The 27,609-nt window shown below is 36.7% G+C and overlaps 2 protein-coding genes across 3 annotated transcripts in view; one reads left to right on the top strand and one right to left on the bottom strand.

The window, feature by feature from the left end:
- Nucleotides 1–27,609, top strand: part of SUPT3H (SPT3 homolog, SAGA and STAGA complex component) — a 1,388,329-nt gene that overhangs the window by 8,465 nt on the left and 1,352,255 nt on the right. For both annotated transcript variants that reach the window (XM_053709596.1, XM_053709597.1), the window contains exon 2: nucleotides 4,507–4,610. In XM_053709596.1, the coding sequence (XP_053565571.1) occupies nucleotides 4,507–4,610 (104 nt within the window). The remainder of the gene's footprint in view (nucleotides 1–4,506; nucleotides 4,611–27,609) is intronic.
- RUNX2 (RUNX family transcription factor 2) overlaps nucleotides 1–27,609 on the bottom strand; it is a 287,535-nt gene that overhangs the window by 218,818 nt on the left and 41,108 nt on the right. The window lies entirely within an intron of this gene.

The raw sequence follows: 27,609 nt of genomic DNA, 5'->3' as shown, positions 1-27,609 counted from the left end.
GCATTGCTGCTCCTTTAAAATTATATTAAAGGGCCAGTAAACCTAGAAAATAATGTTATATAATTCTGCACATAGTGCAGAATTATATAACATATTAGTGCTAGCTTTATAGAACCTAATATTGCCGGTGAACTTTTATTAAAAAGAGTGTTTTCCAGACCCGCTCTGTGTGCTCTACTTAGCGGGTTTGTTTTTTTCACTGAGCGCATCTGGCCAGCTGTCTAGTCACAGCCCGGCCCGACCGCGCCATTACACTCAGTGCAGCTCGCTCCCGCTGTCAGACTGTGACTAGACAGCTGGCCAGATGCGCTCAGTGAAAAAAAACAGACCTGCTCAGTAGAGCACAGAGAGCGGGTCTGGAAAACACTCTTTTTTTTTTTTTTTTTTTTTTTTTTTAAAAAATAAAAGTTCACAGGCAATATTAGGTTCTATAAAGCTAGCACTAATATAATGTTATATAATTCTGCACTATGTGCAGAATTATATAACGTTATTTTCTAGGTTCACTGGCCCTTTAGGATAATTATGAAAATTAGCTAAAGTAAATAAGAAAGTTGTTTAAAATACATCCTCTGTCTGAATCATGAAAGACATGTTTGGGATTTCATGTGCCTCAAATAAATGATCTTTTAGAATATTCTTCAAAGTATGAAAACTGACAGCCTTATTTTAATAATGAGAGTAGCTGCAGCAAGAAAAATGTAGGAATGACTTAGTTTTGGAAGAAGTGAGCTGATTTGTAAAGGACATTACACCTCTTGTTTTTGTGCAAAATAGTGAGTGCCTCACACTCCGTAAGTGCTCAAAATGCAAATTCTGTAACATGCAAAGGCTGCAATTTAAAGGGACATAAAACTCAACATTTTTCTTTCATGAGTCAGATAGAACATAGACTTTTAAAGAACATTCTAATTAACTTCTATTATCAAAATTTCTTCATTTTCTTGTTATCCTTTTTTTTTTTTATAGTATGAAGATAAGCTTAGGAGTGTGCACATGTCTGCAGCAGTTTAGCAAGAATATTATACATTACCAAGACCACTAGATGGTGTGGTTATTACAAAATGTATATCTATATTTTTTTAAATTTAAACTAAATATATTTCTAGGTGAAAACCCACTAAACCATTACAATTAAGTTAATTGAAATAAACCCTATAAAAGGGTCTCCATTGTTTCCAAAGAATTTATTAGGAATCAATATATGTTAATAAGAGGAATATATTTACAGATATATATACACATATATTCTACAGCAAAACAGTCCAAATAATTATTACTGGGCAACAATCTTGATTTGTGCAACACTGCTAATTAAATAAAATAATCACATCATTTATATCCCCGGAATACTTAGCCAAATTCTCTAATGTGTCCAACATCATCCATTTTTTTTTTTTACAAGGAGCAGGATAAAAAAGAGAGAGAGAGAAAGTGTTTCCCAATTTTATTCTCAATTCAAAGGGGGTTTGGCCTATCACATGCCAGTGAAGGCTAATGGGAGTGTCTTTAATTAAACACCTAGCTCAGACAGAGAAAGGTGTAACTGGGGAGAAGGGTTTTTAAAACCAGCTATGTGAATATGCCAGGGATAAAATCTGTGAGCTATGTCACCACAGATGGCAGCACTATTGGTATTGCTTTAAACATGTGCACGCTACCTATCTAGATATCTATTCAACAAAAAATAACAGATGAACAAAGCAAATTTTATAATAGAAGTAAATTGGAAACTTTTTAAAAATTGTATGTTGTATCTGAGTCATGAAAGAACATTTTTGGGTAACATGTCCCTTTAAATAACTGTTTTTCAAAAACCTAGGTTACAGATTTTTGTTTTTTGGCCTCTCTAGGTAGTGTGGGACAACACTTTTTTTTTTTCTTTTACAAAAGCAAGAAGTTTAATGTCCCCTTAAAAACATGCCTTAGATATATGAAGTCTGCAAAATAAATTGAAAATGCTTGAATTTAAATAAACCAGTCTCATAATAAGCAGTAGTAGTGCTACTTGCACTAAAGTAGGAAAAATATTAATTATCCTACAATGCATTTTGTGATTAGGATATAAAAAATTAAAATGTGAACTTGGTTACTTTTATTATTTATCATTTTAGTTTTATAAAGACCTAGTTGATAAGCCTGCCCAGAGGGCAGTCTGTGTGTTAAAAATAAAAAACCCCAAGGTACAAAAAATAAAAAAAGTAAAAATACAGAAAAAAATAAACAAAGCTATCCAAAATAATAAAATTTAACCTAAAAAAAACAAAACAAAAAAAACTAACGCAAAGCCCCAAATAGGTACTCACGGTTTCAGAAGTCCGGCGGAGGTCTTCTTCCAGGCGGGTCCATCATCTTCATCCACAGCGAAGGTGGTGCAGAGCGGAGGTCCAGAGCAGTCTTCCCAGATGTGGCGATCCTCGGCGGTGGTCATCTGTGGCGGCGGTCCTCGGCGGCATGGAGGCTCCTCTTCGTCCGATATCCGTGGTATACTAAATATTGAATGCAAGGTACCGCAATCAATTTGGGGTACCTTGCATTCCTATTCGCTGAATTTTTCAAAACAGACAATAGGATTAGAGCTACTAAAATCCTATTGGCTATTAAAATCAGCCAATAAGATTTCAGTAGCTCTCATCCTATTGGCTGCTGAATTTTCAAAACAGCCAATAGGATTAGAGCTACTGAAATCCTATTGGCTGATTTTGAAAATTTCAGCCAATAGGAATTCAAGGTACCCCAATAAATATGGGGTACCTTGAATTCAATCTTCAGTGTGCGGCGGATGGTTGCATGAAGAGGGACCGCAGCCGCCGAGGAGCGCATCTTTTGAGTAGACCGCTCAGGACCTCCTCTTTGCGCCACCTTTGCTGTGGATGAAGATGATGGACCCGCCTGGAAGAAGACCTTCTCCGTCGGACTTCTGAAACCGTGAGTACATATTTGGGGCTTTAGTGTTAGGTTTTTTTTTAAATGTTTTTTGGGGGGGTTGTTTTTTTAGATTAGTTTTTTTTTGGGGCAAATAGTGAAAAAGAGCTGAATGGCCTTTTAAGGGCAATGCCCATACAAATGCCCCTTTAGGGGCTATGGGTAGTTTTAGGTTTATTAGTGTTAGGTATTTATTTTTTATTTTGGGGGGTTTGGTGGGGGGTTTTACTGTTAGTTGGGTACTTGGTTCATTTGTAATTATAAAGAGCTAATTTATTTAGGGAAATGCCCTACAAAAAGCTCTTTTAAGGGCTATTGGTAGTTTAGCATTACATGTTTTTTTATATTTTCATAGTTATTAGGTTTAATTTTTTTAATTTAGATAGTGTTGTTTAATTTTTTTTGTAATGTTAGCGTTTTTTTATTTTCTGTAATTAGATTAATGTAATGTATTTTTTTTTATTTTCTATTGTAATGTATTATTTTTTATTGTAATTAAGGAGTTCATTTAGGGGGTGTTAGGTTAGGGGGCTTAGTCATCAAATTCATTTTTTGCGTTGTGGGGGGTTGGCGGATTAGGGGTTAATAATTTTATTAGGTCGTTTTTTTTTTCTTCTTAATACTTTGTGCGGGCGGTTATTACTTTTTTTTAATACTTATTGCGGGAGTTTTTTGTTGTTGTAATGCTCCGTTGGCCTTCGCTGCATACCGATAGATTCCGAAAATAGCAGGGTGGTGAAAGAATCCCCCTTCAGTGGATTCTTTCACCACCCTGCCATTTTCAGAATCCACCTGTTGGCTGCCTTGCGCTGCCAACATTTCTTTGATGTGCGCGCAACTGCCGACGGCGACCGACACGTTACAAACGCGATTATAGTATAGATAATAATCAAGTAGGTTCTTAGATATTTAACTGGGTAGTTGATATAGTTAATGGGAAAAGTGGATCTGCCACATGCATGTCTATCATTTACTATTAGGTTTTCTTACCAGTATTATACAAATAGAAAATCACATTATTACAAGTGTACATACACATTATTTGCCGTCTTTGTTTAATGGCTCACACCTAAAGTGGAAATATGCTTTAATTACTGGATTACACTCTACTAAAGAGCACATTTGTATGTCATCACCACAAATATATCTCTGTTAAACTACAATAGAATGTATAAAACCACATTTACTTTATTCTGAGTAAAAAACATCAATGGAGTGCTTTATTGTACTGGGTCATAATGATTTATAAGTCTCTTGAGTGTGTTTATCGTGTCTTCTTTGCTGTGGCTAATATATGGATAGATCCTACACTGATCAAGCTTTCATGATATGATATATCTTGATGCATATCCTGTGCCATAAATCTACAGCCTCTCTGTTTGCAGGTTAAAAAAAAATAAAAAAATGGGCAAAATATATAATGAAAGAACACTATTTATTTTTACTATGCATAAGTAACTATTTAATGGGAAATTCAGTTTTGCGTTTACAGTCTCTTTACCTAAGCATTTGTAGTACTATTAAAGAGATCTACTTATGTATATATTTATTTTGAAAATCCCTTATTTGTTCTGTCTCCAGATGAGCCACGGCACTTCAGTAACCAATACAATGTCTTCTGCTACATCATCTGGTAGAGGAGCGACAAAGTCAACGAGCTTCGTCCCTGAACTGCAAAACATGATGTAAGTACAACTTTGATTTGTTTTCCCCTAAAGTGTCTGTTCCTATAGTCGTATTCAAGCGTTCATAGGATACTTGTTTGTTATTTGTTGAAGTCTGTTTCAGCAATGACCCATCTTACATAGAATGGTGGGAGAATTTGTAACCATAAAAAATGATTATTCTTTCAGTTATCAATGATGTAATTGTGAACCTGCTCAACCAAATATAAAAACAGATGAAAACTCTCATCTGAAGGGCTGTCTTTGTTTAGAGACGAAATGACAAAGCAGATGACATAAGTGCAGATTTGGCAGTGTTTCGTATGATTAAAATAACCGTAATGTTTTAATGCATATCTTCTTTATGTAGCTCTTCTGTCTATATTAAGATTAATATTAAAGTGTCAGGTTTTGGATGAAATTAGAACATTTCCGTTTTGCTGATTTTTAAATGTTTGATAGTTTAACTCTTTATAGGCTAGTAAAGGAACACTGGTAGCAAACTGATCTTTTTTTTGGTGATTTTGCATATGCTTTTTAGATAAACACAAACAAATGTGTAAAGTTATAATATAAAATCAAAATGTTATGCATCTAAATCTGCAAATTACAATTTGATATCAACCAAATGCAGGTTCCTTGATATTGTCCAGTGTGACAAGCTATGCAAACAGCTATCTTAAGGGGCGTTAAACAGTTAATAAATCTAGATATAATGTTGTATTCAAAGAAACGATTAGCTTGATGATAAAATGTAGATGTTTTTGAAAGTTATTATAAATCTGTAGGTTCAGGAATTTTCTGTAAGAGGCTTAATGGACCTTTTAGCTAAGATTCAAACGCACAGCTCCAGAACACAAAGCATAGGTGATCAATGAGCCTTGTGTATCCTATTGCCATAGGCTCCACAGGTTGTGTGTGCAGTAAAACTAAGGTGGTGATGACTTTTACTAGAATCATTTTATAAACAGATGCAAACTGCCGAAATCCTTTTAACATTTTAACGCCGTTATGCCGTTCTATTCCGTCATAATTACACTGGGCTTTAAAGCCGTTATGATGGAATAGAACGTCATAACAAACGGCTGTCCTGAAGCCTTCCGTGCTTCTAGGACTTGATCACGGTCTGGAGGGCGTTCCTAGGGTTGTAGGGACGCCCCCCAGATGCGATCCAATAATTGAAATCTCAGGTGTTCCGATGTAGGCACTTTCAACCTGTCACTAAAGGGTTAATCAAATTTTGGAATTCACTGTTGTTTTGATAACAAACAATGACCCTTAAAGCTCAGTTTAGGATGCTCGTTGGGTGTTCTGGAATTTCCCTATTATATTTGGGCATTTGGCTGCTTCATTAACATCCGACTGCGTGGCGTTCGGCTCTTTTCGGAGCCTGATTCCTTCTTGAGAAAGTACAACACACGAAGAGCTGGATTTGAACAGATCTTAGTGTGTTGCACATTTACAAGAAGGAATCCAGCTCCGAAAAGAGACAAACGCCTCGAGCGGCCACATTCGGATGCTAACAAAGCATCTGGATGCCTATGACAAATTATATTGTATCCTACTGCTTTTTTATCCACTATCCTTTTATTCATATACCTAAAATCTCTTTCTCCCTCATAGTAAGAATGTTTTGAATCCATTATTCTCCCAAGAATATTGGGGGCAGTGTAACACTTAGTAATAGTATAAAGTTTTCTGTTATTTATAAATGTTACTTAGGCTATACAAAGCTCACATTGATTACATAATTTAGCATTAATTTATTTAATAAGTGCAACAAAAATGAAAATAAATGAATATTAGCCAAATTTAGCTTTATTTTGTCTTATATTGGGACACTGGAATCCTATTGTGAGTGTTTCCTTATTAGTAGCGCTTACCCTCTGCATGAAACATGTTAAATTCTGGCTCTACAGTTTGCCTTCATGTTCTTAAATAGTGTTGTAGCTCCTTATATTGTTATGTTTTAAAAAGTGTTTGTTGTAATCAATAAGATTAAAATAAAAATGTAACTTAATTTCCCTCTGCTTAGCAGCTGTGTCTGGCAGCAAGGGTTAAATATATGCTCATATATGTGCACAGGGTAGCCAGATAAAGGGGGTCAGTTCTATGACATTTTGCTTTAAACCCCTGTTCTCTCCATATGTTTTGATATTTGATAGTGAATTGCAGAGTTGTGTATGCCCCCCCCCTATTTGTCTCCAGCATTCAATTGTGAGAAATAGGAGGCAGATATAAGCTAAATGTATTTGAGGGGCAGTACCATAATAAAATACCCCAGTGGTATCCGTATAGTAATCTATGTTTCATTTAATTTCTTATGGTATATAGCGGAATATATTGGTGCTTGATAAAACATTATTATAAATGACAATAAACATGGTCATAAAATCTTTCCTGATATATTTAGTTTTATGTAGAAATCACTTGTGTAAAATAAAGAATTTATTTTAGTTGCATCACTTAGGAATAGTTTTCTAGCTTTAATTCACAATGCATTATGCAGAATAAATGTCCTGAGAGCTACAAAACTCGTATGGTATCTTCCCATGGCTGCGTAGTGAAGCTTGATGTGTTTGTCAAGTGAATTAAACAAAAGCTTTTCCTGCCTTTTTGTTTTATTGCTCCCTTGTGTTTAATGCATAACACAGCCAAGTTGGAGAGAACGTGGATAATATAAAGCATGAATTAACTATAATGAATTATTCCCACAAATGAATGACTAATTGGTTCTCAAGTGCTCTGTAAGCAATCTGTTGTGCAGTGTATTGCAGGCAGTACGGAGCTCTATAGTTACTGGGGTAAAGCAAATAATCGCTGCTACATTCGCAGTAAAGCAAATAATCGCTGCTACATTCGCAGTAAAGCAAATAATCGCTGCTACATTTGCAGTAAAGCAAATAAGCGCTGCTACATTATGTAACATAAGAAAAACAAAGGGGTTAATTTTGATTTAAAAAAAGAAAAGAAAAGAATAATCTCTTCTGTGTCTGTCTTTTTTAGATTTTATAATATAGACTTAAAGGGACAGTCAACACCAGAAGTTTTGTTGTTTTAAAAGATAGATAATCCCTTTATTACTCATTCCCCAGTTTTGCATAACCAACACAGTTATATTAATATACTTTTTTACCTCTGTGATTGTGTTGTATCTAAGCATCTTCTGACAGCCCCCTGATCACATGACATTTTATTTATTATCTATTGACTTTCTTATTAGCCAATTAGTGCAGTGTCTGCCACAATCCAGGGGCGTGCTCACAATGTTATCTATAGGGTTTACCTGAACTAGCTCTCCCCTCCTGTGAAAAGCAAATACAAAAACATGTGATTAGAGGCGGCCTTCAAGGGCTTAGAAATTATCATATGAGCCTTCCTAGGTCTAACTTTCAACTAATAATACTAAAAGAACAAAGCAAAATTGGTGATAAAAGTAAATTGGAAAGTTGTTTAAAATTACATGCCCTATTTGAAACATGCAAGTTTTTTTTGGACTTGACTGTCCCTTTAAACATGTTTTTTTTCTCAATAACATTGAAAGTACAAAACAAATAGGGTACAATAAGTTATTTGTATACAGGAGCTACATATGGGAATCCAAGCACCGGGCATGCTCTCAAAATTTAGTAAATTCAAAACCTACAAATACAGAGGTTAGAATCAAAGAATATAATAAAGGGGTATGGATGAATTAAAGGGGTATGAAACACAACATTTTCTTATGTGATTCAGACAGAGCATACAATTTAAAAAAAAGAAAAGAATCCAATTTACTTCTATTGTCAAATGTACTTAATTCCTTGAATAGGTAGCTAAGTAGGAGTTGGCGCACTTTATGGCAGGAAATAGTGTTCTTGCAAATGGATAGCATTCTTGCAAAACTACTGCCATATAGTGCTCCAGACACATGCACGCTCCTGAGCTTACGTATCTGCTTCTTTTTAACAAAAGATACCAAGAGAAAGATGAAAACTTGATAATAGAAGTAAATGAGCAATTTACTTAAAATGTCATGCTCTATCTGAATCACAAAATAATCATTTTAGGTTTCATGTCCCTTTTTAAGTGATTCAACAAGCGGAAAAGTCCAAGCAGTCACTCATGTTTAATTATATGTAAATGTAGCCACCAATCAGCAATTGCTAATCAAAAAATGTCTGGCTTCTAGGCTTACATTCCTGCCTTTCCAAATAAAGATACCAAGAGAACGAAGAAAAAAATGATAATAGGAGTAAATGAGAAAGTTGGTTAAAACTGCTGCTCTATCTGAATCATAAAAGAAAAAAAATTGTTTCATATCCCTTTAACCAGAGCTATAAAGTCGCAGTATTCATTCTAGCATTAATCGCGGATGCACTTAAGCGATCGCGTTTACTTTCAACTTGTAATACCAGTGGTAAGCCTGATGGGCGCAATCCTCCCCCGCGATAAACCCCTTATCGCTCTGGCACAAATGTTTGCGCTCCACTCATAATCTGCCCCTTTATGGGGAATGACATCTTGAGTTTAATGTATATCTTTTAAGCACTACAAGCTAATATTGTCCTTAGATAATCACCTGAGTAGCAGAAGTGACAGATATATGCACGATACCCTAGAACCAGCAATAACCGCTAAAGCATTCGCATGGTACGCAGTTGTGCCATGCAGTATCCATTAATATGGAATAAGATTGCTGTCAAAAAGGCAAATGTGTTTCATTCTTTATTGTTGTACATAAATTGTGACTCACAAATAAAAATCTAAATTTATAAATACAATTTTATTTTATTTTTTACAAATCTTTAATTCCAAATACAATTCCTTTTTTTTGAAGCACTGTTTTTTTTTGGACGTACAATCTTCTTTTTTTGGATATACACTACAATTTTTTCTTTTGGAACTACAATTTTTTTTATTTCTTTTTGCTGGGGGGGGGGGGAGGATTACACTTCCATCATATGTCAAATCTCTGTAAAAAAATGAATGCTTGTTCCCATTTTGCTAAATGACTTGTGATGTCACTGTCAGTAAGTTCAGTAGTTTGCCCTGGAAACTAGCTACTGTTTTGCTTTTAATTCAATGTGTCAAAATTGCTGATACTCCCAGCACATCAGCATCATGTAACATACAACATGGCTAAGTGATTATTCTCATTTGCATCATACAACACTATACAATGGCATATTGATTTTGATGTTTTAATTACAGTTTTTATGATAGCAGGAAAACTGTCTGTAGCATGTGGTTTTCTTTCAGAATATGTTTTTTATGTTGTCATTTACCATGCAACATGCTTTAACATGCCTAAAGTGATTATTCTGCCTTGTTTTATACAATAATGAACTAAGGAACATTGTTTTTGTCAGCCATTTCTCCACATTTATTTGAAAGCAAAACAGACTGCTGTGACATCACAAGTTCTTTAGCAAAATTGGAACTAGCATTTATTTTTGACAGTGTTTTGACACATGATGGAAGTGGAATTCCCCCTAAAAATTGTAATTTGGAACACTGTGGCCGCGTTCAGGGAGCGCTCAGGAGCTGGTGGAGGCGCTTCACTCCCAGCGATGACGTGGCGCTAAGTGACGCCACAAGCAAGGGAGCTTCGAAAAAACGTTTGCACGTGCAAAAGGGACTGCGCATGCAAACGTTTTTACTAAGCTCCCTTGTAGCTGCCTGCCAAGAATGATTTCCCCAGTCTCTTCGCAAAAATCATATTATATGTATAAAGACATGGCAGCCTCCACAGCAACACGTGTGTGGAGGCTGCCATGTTTCCAAGCGTCTGAGCTTGCTCTGAAAAGTCCCAGCTTTTCCAGCACACTGGAAGCGCTGGGACTTACGTCACCAGAGTGCTCAAAAAACGCCAGGCATCTCACTCAAGTGTGAGAAAAACGCTCCAAGCGAGTTCCAGTTCGCTTGGAGCGCTGCCCGAACGCAGCCTGTGTTTATCTCCCAAAAAAGTGGTGATGCATATATAAAACTCTGTTTTATAGAGAAATACTGGTCCTGAGCTGTAAACAGCCAGTGAGCTAACTGATCGCCTGCAGTCGCACAATCTGCCAATCGCTGTGAACTTGCTGCTCCCGTGATGAGTTGTACAAAAATGACATGCTCTAACGTATTAGAGAATAAAATAGTTACACCACAATGCCCCTTTAACTAAACTGTGATGTTGCCACGTCTCCAGGGAAGGCGTGTCTCTTTTAATGTCATGGTGGTAGAACGTTTACATTTAGTGGTAGGTTACTTACATATTTGTATATAGCATTTCATTTTCTAATCTGAGTGTTGCCGTTTTTTTTTTTCTTTATGATTTTTGTATTTTTTTTTTAATTTGCTGTCTCTGTCTCTTTATAGTTTGTGTTACTTAGCAATAGGTTATTCAGAATTGTTTGGTGCATACTGTGTTTGGTATTTCTTTGTGAACTTGATCTCTATTTGATTTCTGTGTCAGTAAGTACAGAAAAACAAAACACTTGGTGCAGAAATAAAAAATTATAATGAACTTTTCTTTAAAAAAAAAAAAAAAAAAAGAAAACATTTTCATTTTCCTGTGATTTGTGTTTGCTCATGTGAAATACTATGCACTTTTTAGCCACATCAATTGATAGCAAGCCCAGCACTGAGACATATGTGCAGAATGAGACAGGTGGGCTTTTTTTTAACATAGTTCCTGAATTGAATCATATAAGCCAGGGTTGCTGTGTTCCCGTTTCCTTGGACGTCTTCTCCTAGTGTTTGTACACACTGTCTCGCTAAGTCTGTTTGTGTTGTCTGAATGTGTTTTTTGCCTCCTAGAAGACAGAAGTCATTTCAGGGCACAGAAACGAGGTGACTCGTCAACACATTTTGGTTAACCGAACTATAATTTAGAGCTTTAGTAAGTTACTCAACATTGCTGTAAATCTTGATGACCTTGTATTTTGCAACTTCAGTCCTGAGTGCTTTTAGGGATTTTTTTTTTAATTTCTCATTCTCTGAGAATGTTTGTCATCAACTTTTTAAATAAAATGCTGGAAAATCATTCTTAAGAAAAAAAAAAAAAAAAAAGTATTTTAAAGGGTTATGCATTATAACCCCCAACCCTTTTTAGATTTTCAGAGTCAGCTAATGACTGATAAATTTGACACCTTGGTTAAGCTCTAGGATTTTTATATTTATAATCTATTTATTTAGAAGTGTACGTGATGATGGACAGATTCGGGGGAATTGAAATATCTAAACTATGAAAATGATTTCATTTTACTTTTTTAGACTTTGATTATTGCTCCCTTTTTATCAGTGTTTTAAAAGGACATTCCGGTCAAAATTTAAATGTACTTAGATTAATTACAACTTTGAATAGAAACATATTTGCAGTATACAGGTATTGGCAAAAGCGCTTCTAGTAAATGTTAGCACTGTTTTATAGTTAACAATTTTCTCTGCACGTGTATGTGAAGCACAGCTAGATATTCTCAGTGTACCAGTATTTGTTATACTGCAGCTGCTCAGAGTGTCAGTGGGGCTTGTATCATAACAGTAATTAACAAATGGAGTCATTACCAGATGGCACAAGCACCTTAGACTCTCTGGGCAAGTGCTGTGTTTAAAATGCTAGTGCACGGTGCATACTTAAATACACATTTGAAACAGCTATAGATTTATTATAAGCATTTTTGCTAATACATTTATATTCCAAAAATACTTCTATTCAAAACTAAAATGCATCCATTTGGATTTAAATTTTGGCTGTAATGTCCCTTTTAATGATGGGTTAAAGGGACATGAAACCCAATTTTTTTTTCTTTCATGATTCAGATAGAGAATACAATTTTAAACAACTTTCGAATTTACTTCTATTATCTAATTTGTTTAATTCTCATTGTATCATTTGTTGAAGGAGCAGCAATGCACTAATGGTTTCTAACAGAACACATGGGTGAGCCAATGACCATCTTTGTGTGTGTGTATGTATATGTGTGTGTGTGTGTATATGTGTATATATATATATATATATATATATATATATATATATATATATATATATATACACAGCTAGAACCTTTCCTAGATAAACCTTTCAGCAAAGGATAACAAGAGAAGGTAGCAAATTAAACAATAGAAGTAAATCGGATAGTTGTTTAAATTGTATCATTAAGCTATTGCATTGCGCTTTCTATTCTGTTAAAGGGAAAGTCAAGTCAAAATGAAAATGAAACTTTCATGATTCAGACAGAGCACACAATTTTGAACGACTTTCAAATTCACTTCCATTTTTTAAATCTACAAAAGCTTTTTAACCTTTTAAAGCCGTTATGCCGTTCCATTCCGTCATAATTAGACTGGGCTTTAAAGCCGTTATGACGGAATGGAACGTCATAACTAACGGCTGTCCTGAAGCCTTCTGTGCTTCAGGGATTTAATCGCGGTCTGGAGGGCGTTCCTAGGATTGTAGGGACGCCCCCCAGATGCGATCCAATAATTGAAATCTCGCGATCGTATGCACGATCGCGTAGTTTCAATTTGTCTACATCAGCACAGTTGTTCCGATGTAGGCACTTTAACCCTGTCACGAAAGGGTTAAATGCATGCTTTTCAAGGCACCAGCTCCTACTGAGCATGTGCAAGATTCACAGGATAAACGTATGTGCATTTTGTGATTGGTGGATGGCTGTCACATGATGCATTATTAAGGAAAATATAACTAACTTTAACACTTGTCAGAAAAAAAACTACTAATTTGAAATTCAAACTAAGTGTTTGCATTGTCTTTTTGTTATACATTTATTGATTATGCAATTCTACTGTGTTTAGTGGCCCTTTTAAAGTTAAAATTGTATTCACAATTATACTTGAAGAGGTAATATAAACACTATTTATTTTGTACTTAAAGGGATACTAAACCCACATTTTTTTTTTCTAATTTACTATTATCATCAAATTTTCTTCATTCTCTTGCTATCTTTATTTAAAAAGCAGGAATGTGATGCATAGGAGCTGGCCCATTTTAGGTTCAGAACCTGGGTTATGCTTGCTTATTGGCTGCTAAATGTAGGCTGTAGGTATATGTATTCATTCACTTTGTGCCTTAATGAATCAGGAAAAAGGCGTCCACAAGCTGCATTCGATTCGAGTTGGATTTTTTTCTTGTAAAAGTACAACATGCTTGATTTTGATTTGCACAGATCTTAGTGTGTTGCCCTTTCACAAGAAGATATCACGCTCCGAAAAGAGCCAAATGCAGCTTGGGGTCGCCTTCTTCCTGATTAGTTACGGCACGAAGTGCACAAGCACTTACCTACTAGGTAGATTTTCTAGCGACTCAGGAGTGTGCACGTTTAATTGGCACTCTGTGACAGCAGTGTGCAATAATGTGTAAAAATAATGCAAACATTATTGCAAATACCTCTGCCACAGAGTTATAGACATGTGAAACGCGTCAAACTCCTACAAGCCTACCTATGTTTAGAGAACAAAGTAAATTTCATAATAAAAGTTAATTTGAAAGGATTCTTATTTGTATTTTAAATTGCACACTCTAAGCCATGAACATTTAATTTTGACCTTACTGCTTCTTTAGTGCTTTCTGTCATATAGGATTTAGGGGCAGGAAGAACGCACAAAATAGATTACACAAAAAAAGTGTGTTCAGCCCTTCATTTACAAAATTAATGGGTTCCCAAATTACTAATAAACAAGTATTTAAAACATACATTTTAAATAATGATTTTATTTGTATTGCAGCATGTGCTACATGTAGGGAGTGATCAGTATAAATAGGATAAAAAAGGCATTTCTGTGGCATTACTATGTTTAAGTAATGCTAGAAAAGACCACAGATGTTTCTTTAATTATACCCTTTAGTAACATTTTTTTCGCACACCGGTGTTGCAATACATGTGTTCCAACAAGCCGTATCCCTGAATCCTACGTAATTATCATTGTGGCCATGACTGCTGGACGGATGATGTTTGTAGAATGTAAGAAAGTTAATGCTTGCATCATCACTGTTATCTGAAGCTATTAGTCTTGTCTAGGAGAAATAGATTGTTCTGTATAAGTAACGTGATAATGAGCACCCCCGTGTACACAGGACATTACTCATTCACAGGGGCAGGAAAACATTGGGAGATACACAGCCTTCCTGTCTCTGATTTTGAAGAATCCTTTTTTTTTTTCTTCTTTTTTTCTTTGTTATTAGTGCAAAGCTAATTTTGGTAAATAAACCTACATATTATGAAAGACCAGCGCTTGAGATAATAGAATTTCAGATAAATATTTTATTACAGAGATGTATTCTATGGCAAATATACATTAGTTGAAATCCAATATAGTGACAGTTGTCAAATTGTAAAATTTACCATAATCCCACAAGCGTAAAACATATAAATGCTATACATCCAAAAGACATAAAAGTGCTCAAAGAAAAAGTCTATAATATGTTAGAGCATTTTAGCCCCCTTCAAGGTCCAGAGCTGAATATGGCTGGTGATTGGTGGCTATGCATGTATGCTTCTTTTCATTGGCTCACTTTTCAATACTGCTGACTTTAATTATGTGTTTAACACCTTTTACAAGGGTTAAAGGGACAGTCAACACCAGAATTTTTGTTGTTTAAAAATATAGATAATCCCTTTATTACCCATTCCCCAGTTTTGCAAAACCAACACTGTTATATTAATACACTTTTTACTTCTGTGACTAACTTGTATCTAAGCATCTTCTGACCACCCCTAATCACATGACTTTTAGTTATTTTGCATATAGTTGCATTTTAGCCAATTAGTGCAGTGTCTGCCACTAGCCACGGGCGTGATCACAATGCTATCTATATGGCCTACATGAGCTTTCTCTCCCCTGCTGTGAAAAGTAAATAAAATAGAGGCGGCCTTCAAGGGCTTAGAAATTATCATATGAGCCTTCCTAGGTTTGCTTTCAACTAGAATACCAAGAGAACAAAGCAAAATTGGTGATAAAAGTAAATTGGAAAGTTGTTTAAAATTACATGCCCTATTTGAAAAATGAAAGTTTTTTTTGGACTTGACTGTCCCTTTAACCATTGGTTATATGCAGGTAATAGTGCAATAAGAAAATGCATATTAGACCATGCATATGAGTGTAGCTGTTAGAAAAAAATAATTATGAAGGTGTCTATGACTGGAAAGAAAGCTCTAACCTTGTGTTGTGATCATTACATATGTTTGTTACTAAACATACTCACTTTTAGGATGTTTTATCAAATGGACAATTGCTATGGTAGGTCATTAAAATTATGTATTATTACTTTGGTTCTGAGAGAACATCTGCTCTGACTCACTTTTTAGAAGTGGACTAAAAAGGTGAAGAAGATAACTGGGTAGGGTTTAGAATATGTATAATCAGAACTATTAGAAACAGATGTTTACTTCAAAGAACTCATCAATGATAGATGCAGGTGCAACAACAGAGTTCTTTAAAGAAAATTGATGACCTGTTAAGACTTCATTAAAACCTTAGGCAACCAATTCTACAGGCCTGTGTGGGTGACTCACAGAGAGGCATTATCCCTTAACACCGTCATCAAAGATATGACTCCTTTTGACCTGATTATATTTTATAGCTGGAATTGCTGAGTTGAAACTTAGGGCCTGATATTCAAAAGCTTGCCGACAAGGAAAGAAATCATGCAAGATCTTTGGGATTTTTTTAGACCTTATATTGTAATGTAGATGTCTCTTTCACATACAAAACCCTGCATAGTGAGATAAAAAATAAATAAATTACACATTTCTTAAATTGATGTTGGGATTTGGACATTAGGGGTGCAGAATATTTGTTATTTGAAGGTGTTACACATACACATAGATTTTGATGGCAAATATGAACCATGGGCCCAACAAGTCTGCCCAATATTTCAAACTTATCTAGTATGTAAGATTCTTGAAGTCCCCCACAGTGTTTGTTATTATCACATTTTGTGGAAGTTTGATTCATGAATCAATCACCTTTTATGTAAAGAACTGCTTCCCCAAATTACTTCTGAATCTACTACCCTTCAGCTTGAGATCATGACCCCTTGTTCTTGAATTTTTATTTTCCTTCCTAAGATAGGGAGAGTCCACAACTCCATTTCTTACTGTTAGGAAATACAACACCTCGCCACCAGGAGGAGGCAAAGGCACCCCAGCCAAAGGCTTTAATATCCCTCCCACTTCCTCATTACCCCAGTTATTCTTTGCCTTTTGTCACGTTATGAGGTGGCAGAGAAGTGTCAGAAGATGTCAGTAGTGCTGCTATAAGACTGTCACACTTAAGAGGCTGTGTTCTGTTCCACAGCATGGATCCTGGAGGTAAGATCGTTTCAACTTTTACACATAAAATGCTATAACAAGGTCACAGTGTGGCTCCTTTATGCCTTGATAGGATCCAGGGTTAATATTCTCTGAAGGGGGTTTATTGAACAGTTGGGGTTAATTAATCAGTGTATTAATTATTTACATGCTACTTTGTGTGATTTTTTTTCCTGGGCTGATAGACTGTGTTTTTGGCTGGAACAAACAGTTTTCACTTTTAAGTTATACATTTTTTATTAAAGGAGGTTCTGTCTACGTTAGTGGTTCCAGAGGCCGCGCTGCCTGAAGAACCTATGATACCTATATTAGACAGAGTTTTCAAAGACAGGAAAGTTCCTTCCACTTTTCCTGTGCCGGTTAAGATGGCGAACATTATTAAGAACGAATGGGAAAAAATTGGTTCTTCCTTTTCCCCCTTGTATACTTTTAAAAAGTTGTTGTTCCCGGACTCTCAACTGGATTTGTGGTGCTCCATTTCTAAGGTGGATGGTGCTATCTCTATGCTTCCTAAACATACTACTATACCTCTTGAGGATAGTTCTTCGTTCAGAGATGGATAAGAAAATGGAAACCTTTCTGAGAGAGGATTTTTGTTTCAACCGGCGGCTGCAGCTGCCGCGATTGCTGGAGCGGCTTCCTACTGGTGCTATTCTTTTTAGGAACTCATTGAGGTGGAGTCTCCCCTCGACAATATTCATGACAGAATTAAACTTCTGAGAATTGCTAATTCTTTTATCGGTGATACAAACATGCAGATTATTCGCCTAAATGCAAAGGCCTCTGGCTTTGAGGTCCTAGCCCGCTGGGTGCTCTGGTTGAAGTCTTTGTCTGCGGATATGACTTCTATGTCCAGACTCCTTTCTCTTCCCTTCAAGGGAAAGATTTTATTTGGTCCAGGCCTGGACTCTATTATTTCTACGGTTACCGGAGGCAAGGGTGCCTTCCTACCGCAAGATAAGAAGAACAAGTCTAAGGGACGACAATCTTCTAATTTTCGTTCTGACGAATCCCAACGACAACAATCCTCTTCCAAGCCTGAGCAAACCAATAGTACTTGGAAGCCGGCTCAGTCCTGGAATAAATCCAAGCAGAATAAGAAGCCTGCCAAAAACAAATCGTCATGAAGGGGCGGCACCCTGATCCGGGATTGGATCGTGTAGGGGGCAGACTGTCTCTTTTTTGTGTTCGGGATCTATCCTCCTTAGGAGTTGTTGTCCCGGTGCCTATCGAAGAAAGAGGTTTGGGGTTTTATTCAAACCTTTTTGTGGTCCCGAAGAACGAGGGAACTTTCCGCCCAATTCTTAACCTAAAGTGCTTAAACAGATTTCTATGTGTACCTTCCTTTAAGATGGAGACGATAAGGTCCATCCTTCCTTTAATTCAGGAAGTCCAGTTTAAGACCACTATAGATCTGAAGGACGCTTACCTTCATGTTCCAATCCACAGGGAACACTTTCAGTTCCTGAGGTTTGCATTCCTGGACCAGCACTTCCAGTTCATTGCCCTTCCGTTTGGCCTAGCTACTGCTCCAAGAATCTTTATGAAGGTTCTGGGGGCTCTTCTAGCTGTTGCCAGATCTCAGGGTATTGCAGTAGCCCCATACTTGGATGATATTCTGGTGCAAGCACCATCCTTTTGATCTTGCAGAAGAATTCTCTAAATCCCTTCTCGGTCTTCTTTGATCACACGGATGGAAGGTAAACTTGGAAAATAGTTCTCTTATCCCAAGTACCAGGGTGGATGTCCTGGGTACTATAATAGACTCCATATCCATGAGGATATTTCTAACAGACCAGAGATGTTGCAAGCTAACTTTGGGCATGTTTTGTCCTCAGGACCTCCTTGAGTCTCTCTGTGGCTCAGTGTATAAAAGTGATTGGTCTCATGATGTCCTGCAGGGACATCATTCCTTTTGCCAGGTTCTGTCTAAGACCTTTACAACTTTGCATGCTGAGGCAGTGGAACCCGTGATCATTCAGATCTGTCTCAACAGATTTTATTAGACAGCCAGTCGAGAGAATCGGTCTCTTCGTGTCTCTGTCCAGATCATCTGTCCCCAGGGACATGCTTCTTAAGACCATCCTGGGAGATTGTGACTATGGACGCAAGCCTATCTGGATGGATGTTTGGGGTGCCAGGAAGGCACAGGGGTTGTGAACTCAGGAGGAGTCCTCCCTTCCGATCAATATTTTGGAACTACAGGCAATTTTCAAGGCCTTGAAGGCTTGGCCACTTCTGGGTTCATCCCAGTTTTTCAGATTCCAATCAGACAATATAACTTTGGTGGCTTACATTAGCCATCAGATGGGAATGAGAAGTTCCTTGGCAATGAAGGAAGTATCTCAGATTCTTGAGTGGGTGGAGGCCCACAGCTGTTCGCTGTCAGCGATCCACATTCCGGGTGTGGACAACTGGGAGGCGTATTTTCTCAGCAGGCAATCCTTCCATACAGGGGAATGGTCTCTCCATTCCGAGGTGTTTGCAGAGATATGCAGCAAGTGGGGGGACGCCGGAGATAGATCTCATTGCGTCGCGTCTCAATACCAAGCTACCCAGGTTTGGGTCGAGGGATCTCCAAGCGAATCTAATAGATGCACTAGCAGTCCCCTGGAGGTTTAAACTTGTATATCTTTTCCCTCCATTACCGCTTCTTCCTCGAGTGGTGGCCCGCGTCAAGCAGGAGTGGGTATCGGTAATCCTGATTGCTCCATCGTGGCCGAGAAGGACTTGGTTTGCAGAACTAGTGGGGATGTCCTCATCTTCTCTGTGGAAGTTACCTTGTCGCAGAGACCTGCTGATACAAGGTCCATTTGTTCATCAAAATCTAGATTCTCTGAGGCTGACTGTGTGGATTTGACTGTGTGGATATTAGTCTTAGCTGAGAGAGGTTTCTCTGAGAGTCTCATTGATACTCTTATTCAAGCTCATAAACCAGTTACTCGGTGTATCTACCACAAGGTGTGGAGGACCTACTTATTCTGGTGTGAAGAGCATGGTTTTTCCTGGCACAGAGTTAAGGTTGCCAGGATCTTATCTTTTCTCCAGGATGGGCTGGAAAAGGACCTTTCTGCTAGTTCCCTGAGGGGACAGATTTCAGCCCTGTCAGTTTTATTGCACAAGAGACTGGCTGAGCTTCCAGATGTGCAGTCCTTTTGTTAAGGCTCTGATTTGGATCAGACCTGTGTTTAGATCTAGGGCTCTTCCTTGCAGCCTAAATCTTGTTTTGCAACAGTTTCCGTTTAAGCCTCTGCAATCCATTGACATTAAATTGTTATCTTGGAAGGTTCTCTTTTTATTGGCTATTGCCTCTGTGCACAGAGTTTCTGAGATCTCTGCTTTGCAATGTGAGCCCCCTTATTTGATTTTTTTTCATGCAGATAAGGCAGTTTTATGTACTAAATTAGGTTTTCTTCCTAAAATTGTGTCAGATCGCAACATCAATCAGGAGATTGTGGTTCCTTCCTTGTGTCCTAATCCTCCTTCATCGAAGGAATGCTTACTTCACAAATTGGATGTGGTTCACGCCTTAAAGTTCTATCTTCAGGCTACTAAGGAGTTTAGACAATCTTCCTCTTTCTTTGTTGTCTGTTCGGGGAAGCGTAAGGGGCAGAAGGCTACTTCGACTTCCCTATCTTTTTGGTTAAGGAGTTTCATCTGCTTAGCTTACGAGACAGCGGGACATCGTCCTCCTGAGAGGATAATGGTTCATTCCACTAGAGCAGTTACTTCCTCTTGGGCTTTAAGAACAAGGCCTCTATGGATCAGATTTGTAAGGCGGCTACCTGGTCCTCCTTGCATACTTTTTCAAAATTTTACAAGTTTGATGTTTTTGCTTCGGCTGAAGCAGCTTTCGGGAGAAAAGTTTTGCAGTCTGTGGTGCCCTCAGAATAGGGTCCGCCTCTTCCTTTTTGTTCCCTCCCGTTATTCATTCAGTGTCCTCTGGAGCTTGGGTATAGTTTTCCCAACAGTAAGGAATGAAGCCATGGACTCTCCCTATCTTAGGAAGGAAAACATAATTTATGCTTGCTAGATAAATTCCTTTCCTTCCAGATAGGGAGAGTCCACGGCCCCCATCCGTTTTTTCTTGTCTATGGGCGGTCCCCTATTATTTATTTTATTCTTATGGCACCATTTATACCCTAATGTTTCTCCTACTTTTCCTTGTTCCCTCGGCAGAATGACTGGGGTAATGAGGAAGTGGGAGAGATATTTAAGCCTTTGGCTGGGGTGTCTTTGCTTTCTCCTGGTGGCCAGCTGTTGTATTTCCCAACAGTAAGGAATGAAGCCGTGGAATCTCCCTATCCGGGAAGGAAAGGAATTTATCTGGTAAGCATAAATTATGTTTTTATGAAAAATGCTCACAGCCTCAGTTTTACTAAGCTCCGTAATATACTTGAAAGTTACTATCTTATCACCTCTTTCCCTTCTCTCCTCTAAGCTATACATATTTAGGTCATGGAGCCTCCTATGTTTTTTTATTTTTTAGACCATGTACCATTTTAGTAACTCCTTTGCACGGATTCCAGTTTGTTAACATCGTTCTGGAGATATGGCCTCCAGAACTGCACACATTACTCAAGATGAGGCCTAACTAATGATCTGTAAAATGGCATAAAAACCTTACTATTTCTGCTGCAAATACCTCTACCAATACAACCAAGCATTCTACTGGCCTTACTCGCTGCTATACTAAACTGTTTACTAAATTTTAAATTAGCTGAGATAAGTCCCGTTTCTCATTTGTAACAGTAAAGTGTCATTGAGTCTGCAATCAATGTTTGGATTTTTCTTACCTAAATGAATTATTTTGCCAATTTTTGTATATCACTTCTCATTTTGTCCACCCCACCGGAACATATACTCTATTACTAATGTTTGTATAATCTGCAAACAGACATACTTTCCCCTGTAGTCCTTTGCTGATAAATATGATAAACACCACTAGCAAAATGTGCAGTCTTTTTATATTAACACTTTTGTTAGTTACCTGCTTCTACTGAGCATGTGCAAGAATTCACAGAATAAACGTATATGCATTTATGAATGGCTGATGGATGTCACATGATACAGGAGGAGTGAAAATAGACTTTGAAATTTGTCAGAAAAAAAACCTACTACTCGAAGTTCAGACTAAGTGATATTGTATTGTCTTTTTTTCACACAGTTGTTGGTTATGCAAATCTACTGTAATTACTGGTCCTTTAAGCCAGCATTCTACCCAGCTCACAATTTTGAGCCTAGACCAAGGAGATACATTTTGTGAATTAATTTATGGTGTGGGGCAGTGTCAAATGCTTTGGTAAAATCTAGACATCAACTATTTTACCCTGGTCTAATACTTTTGTTACATAATCAATTAGATGAGTCTGACATGATTTCCCTGAAGTAAAAACCATGCTAATTTTGGTCCTCTAAATTGTTTGTCTTTATGTAAGTTAAAATTCTTTATTTTTAGAGACTTTCCATTAACTAACTGGCCTGTAGTTACCAGATTCTTCCCTGCTGCCCTTTTTATGAAGAGGTACTTCCCAATTCAGGAGTTATACTCTGTAGGTGTGCTTGGTCACAAAGATTTCAGGCCAAAGCTTTACCAGCTGCACAGTCAACATTGCATCTCATTATAATACAAAGTTTGGTTTAGTGCAGGGCTTGAAAAATCCAGGAAGCATTGAAGCCAAAATTGCTTTCCTTTGTTTTGATTGTTCATAAATTAAATAAAGTTCCTAAAAAAAAGTGTCTGACTCCTCAATATTCTTGACTATGTCTAAAGTTTGTCATAAGTTTTTTTTTTTTATTCTGTAACCCATCAAAGGGTCAGTTTATTTGATTTTCATATTATATCCACAGATACACAAATACACCAAGAATGATATCAAAACAAAATAAATCAAAACATAAAGCACACATCTTTTGACAATTCAAAGAACATCAGAATATAACCACCTTCATACTTTGTGTGTGAATATAGCTAATCTTGCTTACTACAATAATAACTTTTTCTTCGGTTATACTCCTTTCTGAGCACTTTATCATTAATTATAACTTAAATCCTCCGGGTTCGGCGATACCATCCCTCATAACCCACTTCCCTTGCTCCTCCCCCCTTACACATAATAAAAAAAAAAAAAAAGGATATGGTTCTCGGCTCCCCAAACTCTGCGTCAGCCCCCTCTTCTTATATCTTATAGTTCTAACCACTGTCTCTAGGAAGAGCTCCTTCAATAATCAATTCTTGCAGATATATTGAATATTTTAGTTGTGAGATGAATTGAATTTAATTTGACATAGGCCAGGCTAGGATTACCTTTAACTATTTTTTAAAGTAGCTTCTAAAATCGTTTTCTTTAAAAAAGTTGTTATCATGCAGTTCTATGTTAATTTTGTAATTTTAAAGCATTTAATAAATTCTGCAATACTAGGAGCTGCATGGGAAGCCCACCTTCTAAGAATTAAATTGCGTGCAACGAGGATTGACATATTTATTAACATTTTGTCTCCCTTCTGTATTGGGTTCTGCACAAGGAAAAACACAAAGTACGGGACAATTATAAAATCGTTTTTCAATATCTTATTTAGCCAAAAATTAATCTTACCCCAGTACTGTCTTATCTTTGTGCATGCCCAAAAACAGTGAAAGATGTCCGCCCCCTGTGCTCTACACTTAGCACAGGTATACGTTTCCTTTCGTTCTGTGCCCACTTGTTGATCCTATCTGGTGTCATATAGTATTTCTTCATTAACTTTAATTGTGACTCCCTCCAGCTACAGTCAGTTGTGGTATCTTCAGAGATACTTATACTTTTCCTTATCTCCTGAACCGATATTTCTGGGAAATATTTCAAATAACCCTTCTTTAACTTATCTTCATATTCCTGTCCCCCCTTTGTAAGTAGTCTTTGATACCAGTATTTGATTGAGCGGGCTCCTGCTTTATATACATTCAACCCTGCTTCTATCTCTAACCACTCTCCCATAGTTTGTCATAAGTTTTTATTAACCCCTGGTTAAGTGTATTAAATTTCATCAGTCACTTGTTAACAGTTGTTTTACAGAGATTTTTTTTAAATTTTATTTGACTTGTTTGTACATAGCTACACTGATAAAATTGATGAAAACCACACGTAACTGCCCCCATTGCTGAATCTACTCCATTTATTAAGACATTCTGTTTTATAATCTTAAGCCAGCATTCTACCCAATTCCCAATTTTTGAGTCTAATTTATTGTGTGGAACGGTGTTAAATGCTTTGCTGAAATCTAGATATTGTATGCTACATCAACTGCTCTACCCTGGTCTAATACTTTTGTTACATGATCAAATAAGTCAATTGGATTAGTCTGACATGATCTCCCTGAAGTAAAACCTTGGTGATTTTGGTCCTCTAAATTGTTTGTCGTTGTGCAAGTCATAATTTTTTTTTTTAAGAGACTTCCATTCATTTTCCTACTACTGAAGTTAAACTAACTAGCCTGTAGTTACCAGATTCTTTCCTACTGCATTTTTTATGAAGTGGTACTACATTCGCCATTCTCCAATCACCTGGAACAACTCCTGTCAATAGTGACTGATTAAACAGATCTGTAAATGACGCAGCTAACAGAGATCTGTTTTTTTACATTTTATTTTTGATAATGCCAACAAATACTCGTCCTCTGTAGAAAGTTTAGTGCTAAGCTTATTTCCATTTTTTGTAGCATCCCTTAATATAGACATTCCATCTTCACAGTCTTTTGAGAAGACGTAACAGAAGTAATCATTGCAGCAGTCTGCCATTTGTTTATCTCCTTCTATTCTACCATCAACTGTTTTCAATTTTACTATTCCAACTTTAGTTTTTCTCCTTTCGCTGATATATCTAAAGGTTTTGCCCCCATGTTTTGCTATCTTCTCTTCCGTTAGAGCTTTAGCCTTCCTAATTAACTGCTTAGTCTGTTTTTGGCTGAGTCTTCTTATTTGCATATCATCTGACTTTGTGTTTCAGTAATTTTTTTATGCTATCTTTTTTTTGTCTTTACAGCATGTGCTGCTTCTTTGAAAAACCATATTGGTTTCCTCTTTCTTTTACAGACATACCTTAAACAATGTGCAATTGCATCTAAAATGGCACTCTTCAAAAATTCCCATGGTTCTTGAGCTACCATAGTAAGAGTTTGCCAATTTAAATAGTTGTTTAGGTAGTCTCACTTTCCTAAAGTCTAAAATGTAGTTTTACTCTGGGTGTAGTGCAGGAAATTCTAGAGCCTTTTTGAGGTTGGCATTCTTGGATAAGGGTATAAGGGTTTTTCAGGTTACCTATACAGAATCTAGTTCATAAATATAACATGAAGTGACATCAGGACTTCCTAATTCAGGATGTATACTCTGTAGGCGTGCTTGGTCACAAAGATTTCAGGCCAAAGAATTACTAGCTGCACAGTGAAAATTGCATCTCATTATAGTACAAAGTTTGGTTTAGTGCAGGGCTTGAGAAATCCAGGAAGCCTTGAAGCCATAATTCCTTACGTTTATTTTAATTGTTCATATATGAAATAAAGTTCCTTTAAAATAAACTTGTCTGACTCCTCAATATTTTTGGCTATGTCTAAAGTTTCTCATAAGTTTTAATTAACCCCTGGTTAAATGTATTCAATTTCATCAGTCACTTGTTAAGTTGTTTTACTGATATTTCTTTATTTGATTTTACTTGTTTTGTACATAGTTACACTGCAATGTAACAGTTGTTTAGAAAGCAGCGTACTTGTGGTTCTGAGTAATGTCTATTTGTAGCTCGAGACAGTATTTCTGTAGGAGAATTTGGTTTCTTACATAGAAATGTAAGCCAGTCATAACCTCAGTACAAAAGAAAAACATTAAAGACCTCATACAGAGCAAATGTAGTGTCTGTGGACAGGACAATGTGTTAAATAATGATTCCTTTTTTTATTGGGCAATTCTCATAGCAAGAACAGATGGTCCATTGTTGCTTCCCCTGTGACTCAGCTCTCTGGGTATATAAAAATGTTGTAGTTAAAAGGTGGCATTCCGAACAAAGCTTGTTTCTTAAATAAAAATCCTGAATCAGCATTTGTCTTTAATGTTATTTTGTTACATTTATTTAAATGGCTATTATAGTCAAAACATGCATTCTGTAATTTTAATACCCTGCACCTCTGTGTTTAACCCTAACAAAGGGGTTAAACACATAGTAGAAGTACTGCTCTGGACCCACAGAGCACTGCAGGTCCCGAGCAGAAACCTCTGCTGATGCAATCAACAGCACTACTTACAGTTGTGTTGTTTGAACTATTTTGCAAGTTTACTGTTTGCTTCATTGTGGGAAGAATTGCAACGAGCAGGGTGGGGGGGATCCATGTGTGTAGTAAGAAGTGAATACAGCGCCAACAAGAGGCCAAGGGATAAATATACTCACAGAGAGATAAAAGAAGATTATTTAATGAACCATGTTAAAAAGCATCAGTAATAAAAGACTATATATAAAAAATGTAAAAAGCACATATAAATAAAATTACAAATACAGGAATATCTTACAGAAGCGGCTCAAAGGGCCAAAGCTGATAATTACAGTAAAAACAGAGGTAATAACAGGTGATCAGTGTGAGTGGTACACCAGAATAAGAGTGTATACTAATAAAACAGAATTAGCCTAAGTACAACTATAACAACTATAACAAGTGCATCAAGCAAAAAAACTAATAAACAATAATACAAACAATAGTGTTCAAAAATAGTGTTCCAAAAAATAGAAAAATGCACTGCAGTGCAAAATAATTGTATAGATATGATCAAATAGTGAGTGCAAATGGATATAAAAATGCATATAAAAATGCTACCTACTTAATCCAGTGAGGTTAAGATATAATTAAATAAAATACACAATATGCAATAACATAAAAAATAAAATACACAATATGCAATAACATAAAAAATAAAATAAATTAAATTATAATCCAAAAAAGTGTTCAAAAAGTTGATCAACAAATGTTAGTGAAGAACAAAAATAAGTCAGTCAAAACTAAGAAATGGAAAAAATGGGTGATGAAAAGCAAGGTGAAAGTGAGGAAATTGATTCCTTCCAATGTTAGTTACTTTAACAGATCCAAATTCCTGAGTGTGGTAGCTGATTGGATCCTAGCACCTGTCAGCTGCTCCTATGGTATCCTAAAAAGTGTCCCTGTAAAAAAAGAAATTCACAACATAGTGTATCCAATATGAGAATGAAGTAAAGATTAAAGTAATGCTTACCAATATGTCAACGCGTTTCTGCCCTCAAAAAAGGGCCTTTCTCAAGACTAGGATCCATGTGTGTTCCATTGGTGTTGTAGGTTTTGGCATGGTCAGGTGGTCTGAAAAAGTGGCTAGGCAGTTTCTAGTTTTAATTGCAGAAACCAGGACTTCTGCAAAGGTGCGAGAGTTGTACGAGCAACAGTGTATGTGCACTCCACTGTAATATTACTGTCACCAACACGTATTGCTGTATGTTTTCAGCTACAGGAATATTTCCAGAGCCCCCACTGTACAGCATTTTGCAGGATTGTCACAATTTGGGAGTTGAGCCTCATGTTATTGTTTTGCTGTATAAAGTGAAACTGGAAAATACCTAAGCCCCACACAAAAATGATCTGCGCTAGGTCACACTCATGCACCTCTAATGCTTTAAGTTCCTTAGAATCATTATAAATACATTCTTATTGTCACAACTAAATAACTCCTTTTAAGG

The sequence above is a fragment of the Bombina bombina genome, chromosome 4 (assembly GCF_027579735.1).
Source record: "Bombina bombina isolate aBomBom1 chromosome 4, aBomBom1.pri, whole genome shotgun sequence".
In the NCBI taxonomy this organism is placed as follows: domain Eukaryota; kingdom Metazoa; phylum Chordata; class Amphibia; order Anura; family Bombinatoridae; genus Bombina; species Bombina bombina.
This window is presented reverse-complemented; position numbering and strand designations above follow the sequence as displayed.